This window comes from Populus alba, chromosome 18 (assembly GCF_005239225.2).
Source record: "Populus alba chromosome 18, ASM523922v2, whole genome shotgun sequence".
NCBI lineage: Eukaryota > Viridiplantae > Streptophyta > Magnoliopsida > Malpighiales > Salicaceae > Populus > Populus alba.
The window spans coordinates 8,921,230-8,926,962 of NC_133301.1; the positions used below are offsets into that span (position 1 = coordinate 8,921,230).

The 5,733-nt window shown below is 35.5% G+C and overlaps 1 protein-coding gene across 1 annotated transcript; it reads right to left on the reverse strand.

Annotated features, from left to right (window-relative positions):
* Positions 1-412: 412 nt before the first annotated feature.
* LOC118054125 (serine/threonine protein phosphatase 2A 57 kDa regulatory subunit B' kappa isoform) lies at positions 413-5,238 on the reverse strand. Its single transcript, XM_035065571.2, has 3 exons — positions 4,877-5,238; positions 2,276-3,458; positions 413-1,081 (listed from the first exon to the last, which is right to left on the reverse strand). Exons 2-3 carry the CDS (start codon positions 3,422-3,424, stop codon positions 737-739), a joined length of 1,494 nt encoding a protein of 497 aa, XP_034921462.1. The 5' UTR covers positions 3,425-3,458; positions 4,877-5,238; the 3' UTR covers positions 413-736.
* Between the last annotated feature and the right edge of the window lie 495 nt (positions 5,239-5,733).

A 5,733-nucleotide genomic window follows, 5' to 3' on the forward strand; every position in this document is an offset into this window, starting at 1 on the left:
AAACAAATCAAAACAAATCATAAGATATATTTTCTAAATAACTTAATGTTAAAAGATAAAATTAAAAAATAAAAACAAATTTAAAAACAAGATAAAAAACTCAAATTAATCAAATTAACTTATCAAAACTTGATGTTTAGAATCATTAAACTTGGATAACCTTGTGAAAAATAAATTAAAAAATTTATAAAGTTTAAACTTTCAATAAACTAGTATTAAAAAATAAAATAAAATAAAAACTAAAGAAAACAAATCACCATCCCAATAAATAAGTGAGCTGTGAGGAGAAATACATCAAAATCTCCCCATTTTCTAGTTTTTTTTTTTAGTTTTTGTTAATTTGTCGGTGGGTTTCGCTCTTGCTACAATCAGAGATGACATAGGGTCTCCATTTCGAGATCGACAGCTCGGAAACAAGAACACAACTCTTCAATTAAAGAATAAAATACAGGCAAAATAAAGAGCCCTTCGATAATGATAGAAGTGTCAATACACATGCATAATTGCACGCTACGAGGCTCTTCCAATCCAACTGAACTCCCCCCCATGTGCCAAACAAACCTTCAAGAGGCAGCTGTATTACCACTTAATAACACTATAATACATCACCTTAGCACAGACCAATCCTTCTAGCATCCCAAACTCCTTCCTCTTGCAACATTGCAATGAGAGCTGCTAATATATATATATATATATATGTATTTTTTTAGCTTCCCACATGACATCCCTCAAACACCTAGCAGGTAACAGAGCACGAGACAGGTAAAATATTATCAGCTCTAGGTTGTAGATCAGCAGCATTTTCCAGGCGCTCCCAAGTCAATCTCCGCTTCTCAGCTTCCACACTTGACAAAGAGTCTTGCTCCTCCAACTTACGTTGGCAGGCTAGCACTAGTTCTTCATCCATCTCACAGAACATCTTCCTAATATGCTGTGTCTGAATAAGTACTGACTGGTTCCAGTGATTCTGGGTGTTCTGCTCAAGGGCTGAGAAGACAAGAGGCACAATAACCTGACGGTTATGTTCAATAAGTTTAAGGATCCGTTCATTGTTCCATAGCAAGTGAGCTCGTTCAGCCACCTGGAAAGGTGAGAGTAACCTCATTATTGTTGTCTGTACACAAATACATAACATGTCTTGAGAACATCTTCACGGATTTGAAAATTCCTCATCAAGTATAGGATAGGACAATGGCTAATGTCCGAGAAAATGCCAATGACTAGGAATTCATCCCATTGCCGTAATGAAAATGTAACCTTTTACCACTTAAAGTACAGAAAAATCTCAATGTTCCAAAACAGTGTTATTTTTATTCTTTGATGCAGCAATTTTTCTAGCTATCTCTGATTTAGCACCATTCCTTTTGCAATTTCCACATAAAAACATACAAACAACAATGAATAATTACAGATATGATGCATGAATAGAAACTATAAAAAATCATTCACATTGTAAACTTGGAGACGTTTTCAAAATAAGCTGTACCGGATAATGTTCCCCTTTATCCTGTTGAAACATGCAAGACTTGTTAAGTATCAACTACCAGGATAACCTGTCATTTATCTTCAAATTATTTATGTAATGGAACTATTATCCCACTCTATCAGAGAGCCTGTCTTACCATTTTAGTAAAAGGAGCAAGTGGCAGAGCTTTAAAGATCTTTCTGATTGCAGATACAATTATCCAACTGACACAGAAGCAAGAAGTGACAAGGAAAATGCAGAAACAAAAAAGAAACAATTCTTTGAAAACTCCATTCATTGGATCAATCAAAGTACATGATCTTGCATTAAGGAATTGAAAAACCACCAAATAGGAAATATAAATAGATTTCTAATAAACTACTCAAATTAGTAAAATTCTTTAGAAATAATATAAGCCATGAATAATTAACTAAATAATGAATGTTAATCCTACAATCCCTTCCTCATTTCCCATTGTGCTAAAGAGCATGGACGTTTGAGTCCTTTTCAAGGCATAATATTGAGAATATTCATTGAATGAACAATTTAATAAGGTCATCAGTTTGAAGATTTATCACCACAAAATTTGTACTTCTATGATGGGGCCTGGGCACAATGCCCATCGGTTGAATGGATTTCATAGGCTTCTTTACCTAAAGCAAGTTATCAAGAATGCAGTTCTACACTATTGAGAATAGGAGGCTAAGAAACAAATAGCATCACATGAAAAATTTAACTGATTGGCGAAATATGGCATGAAAATTGAGTCAAAAGATTTAACAAACACGACTCATTTAAAGAGGTCTTTACCTGATAATGAGAGCTATTGAGGCAGCATCTTATTCGCCGAAATAGTGGGACCATGATCTTTTGAAACTCATCCATACCAGTCATCTCTAATATTTCTTCTAGCTCACTTATAAACATCAATTCCTTCTGGCTGTTAGTCACAGGCCAATACTTCAACAGTCCCTTAATCACAGGACTAGTCAACCTTGGATCCTTTTCTATAAACTGTACAACACAATAAGTTAGTTGCTGGTGATAAATACCCACTGATTTTGGTTTGTGCAGAGGAATCAAAGCCCGCCAGAGAAAAATTTTGTGTTCCTCTTTCAATGGCAATGCAAACCCACTAATAACACTCCCAAAAATTTCCAACAGCTCAGCAATTCCATTATGACGTTCAGTTTCAAAGACAAAATGATAGATGATATTGCTAACTGCTTTTCGGATAAAAGGCCGGTGCACCATGAACTTTCCATAAATTCTATGTAGAATGGTTTTCAAACAGTCTCTTTCTCTTGGGTCCACAGAATCAAAAAGCTCAAGTAATCTCAAAATGAAGGCATGATCAACATGCTTCTTAGCAGCCTTGGCATCAACAGAACTAACAAACCTAAGGAGTAGATCATACACACTTTGCAAATGTGACCAAGCAGGATCAAACATTGGTTCTTCATCTTCTGTTTCCCCACCTGTGTTAACAGTACGATACTTGGGTGGAAAAACCCTAAACAGGTTATTTGCACACATCTTACAGATTGCAGCAATTGCAGGTTCAGTAAACTTAGCAGATCCGGATGAAACAAAATCAACAAGATCTATAAGCACTTGATGTTTAAGATCTTGCTGAACAGCATTTTTATCAGGATCACTGCAGTCAGAAACCTCACAACAAAGGTTTAATTTACTGACAAAAAGGTTTTGCTTCTGCAGGTTTGAGACATCTTTGAAGGATAGATGGGGATCCACTGCCTCCATTCCAGCCATTATGCTTGCAGGAAATACTGCTGAAGAAACCCGTTTAACAACATTCAACCGACTAGAAAAAGAATTCCCACCATTTGTAGGTGGGCCCGAGCAGGTAGAATCATTGCCACAATCAATCCCAGTAGAATCCAAAGGATCAGATTTGGGGAACTTGCGGGGAATTTTGCTAAGGATTTGCTTGAGCATGGCAGTAATACAACAATTTTCGGCACACGAAACCCTGGATTGCAGTTAAAAGCAATTTATTAGAATATAACAAAGATGAAGATAAAAAAAGAGAGGAAAGGGCAAGGATCGGCTCTTTGCTTCTTAAATCAACTAGGAAATAATCCACAAGCAGTAAATGATTATATGTAATAACAAGCCTTTAAACAAAATACACCTCAAAATCTTAACACCTCCAAAACTATTATAAGTAATAAATTAATCTATAAAGAAATTTTTCATCACTTGAATTGCAACTAAAAAACCCTTAAAAAAGAAAATCCAGATCAAATTTGATACCAAAGAAGAAGAAAAAAACATAAAATTTTCATAACCACCAAATATAATCCAGTTTGATGGAGAAGTAAACTAAAATCAGGGATTATGCAGTATTTTTCCTATTATTTGGTATTTCTAAATTGGGTTACTACTGTTCTTAATTTTAACTGGAGTGTAAGGACTTTCTTAGGGTTTGGTGAGCATTTTGTTGCTTTTATAGAAGGGAAAACAGGGTAGGTGAGCCTATCCCCATTGTTATATTTCTCCAAGAACTACACTACGATTGATGCCAAAGACATTTTTATTTTTGTTGCAAAGGAGAGGAGAGGTTCAAACACAAAAGCTGTTTGGGAGAGGGCCACAACTCATCATTATGCCAACGACATTCCAAGTAGAAATTGAAATTGGAAATATTAACAATTCTGTTTTATTTGGAGCACAAAATTATAGGTGCATTATTGATAAATTGCATACCTAACAAATTGAAAATACTATTCTGTGTTACTATTTCGTTAGAAACATAGACCATCTCCACTTGGCTCATCTTTTCCAAATATTTCATATCCAGCTCTTGGAATTATCATAGAACCATAGATGATGAGATCCCTCCCACCACCATTACAACATTTCCCTATTCCTTACAATTAATATTTAGCTTCGGCATCAAAGCTGACAATCCCAAAATTGTCCCAGTCAACTAGATTAATTTATGAGCATACTTTGTTACAGTATCGTCACTCAGAAAGCCACTGCAAAAACCTAAGTAGGAAAAAAAAGAGTATACAGATCAACCCTGCTAACAATCATTTTGACACCAGAAACACTAATGGGGGAACTCAACAAACTAGTGATCACAACAAGGGGACATTTACATAGCAAACATTCTATTAAAGAGAAACAAGAAACAAAGAAAGTAGCAAATCATCCCACAGCAGAAAATCAGAGGATATATAAAGTCATAGATCTGGGAAAATTATGATAACAAGATAAGTGAATGATCAATGATCTACCCATAGCTCAGATCTTCATTATAACCCTTTTTTATATAAATAAAAATAAAGAACTTTATATAACTACCATTAAATATAGTGTAGCATTTTCATATTCAACCAAAAGAATTTTGAGCTTTAGGCAGTAGAGAGAAAGAAAGAGAACCTGGAAATGAGCGAGACTTGGAGAGAGGAGAGATGTTTCAGTAAGCAGAGAAATGAAAATGTTGCTATAAGAGAGAGAGAGAGAGAGAGAGAGGGATTTACTATTAACAGCTTTTTTAAAGAGGGGAGAAAGCTAACAACTTTAGTGAATGGGGAGGAGAGAAATTTTTTTATTATGAGTCATTGAGATCTCCATGAATTATGAAAGAAAGAAAGAAGGGAGGAAAAGAAAAAACCTCCTCGATTGAAGAGAACAAGAGGAGTGGCATTTTCGGTGCTTTGCAAGTACCTGTGCGCCAGTCACCACCCCCACACAGTACTGCAAAATCTTTTCATTAATCCATCACTGCTACTGTGATCGTAGTTTAAGGAAAAAAGAGAAATAAAAAGAAAAGAAAACAAATGAATGTCCAGGCTCGGCTGGTGCGGGGTCCCACTTTTTGTCCCAATAATTTACAGAATATTAATCATGTAATATGGGACTCCTATGTTTCCTGTCTTCTTTTCTTTTTGGAAATTTAGGAAATTCACTACCTTAACCTGTTGAATTTTAACCTGGCACGTTCAATAGTCAGATGATGATGCTGTCCGATTTTAATTTGTCATGTTCAATAGTCACGTGATCTTTGTCTTATGACGACATGCATGGAGATAGCATGTTTTTCTTTCTTCTCATGGAGATGGAGGGTCGAGGAGGCCTTGAGTTTCATCTGGGTCGAAATTCAATCTGCCGATGGGCTCCAATCTCTTATCTTTCTTGTTACCATATTTGTCAACTATGGCTAAAGTCACAATTGTTGTACAACCTAATTTGAATTGGTGGAGGGATGTTTGGATGTGTGATAATGGTTGTTTTTA

Coding starts and splice junctions, on each gene's coding strand:
- LOC118054125 (XM_035065571.2), bottom strand. CDS start 3,424: ATGCTCAAGCAAATCCTTAGCAAAATTCCCCGCAAGTTCCCCAAATCT. Junction 1,082..2,275: donor TCAATAGCTCTCATTATCAG/GTAAAGACCTCT, acceptor TCACCTTTCCAG/GTGGCTGAACGAGCTCACTT.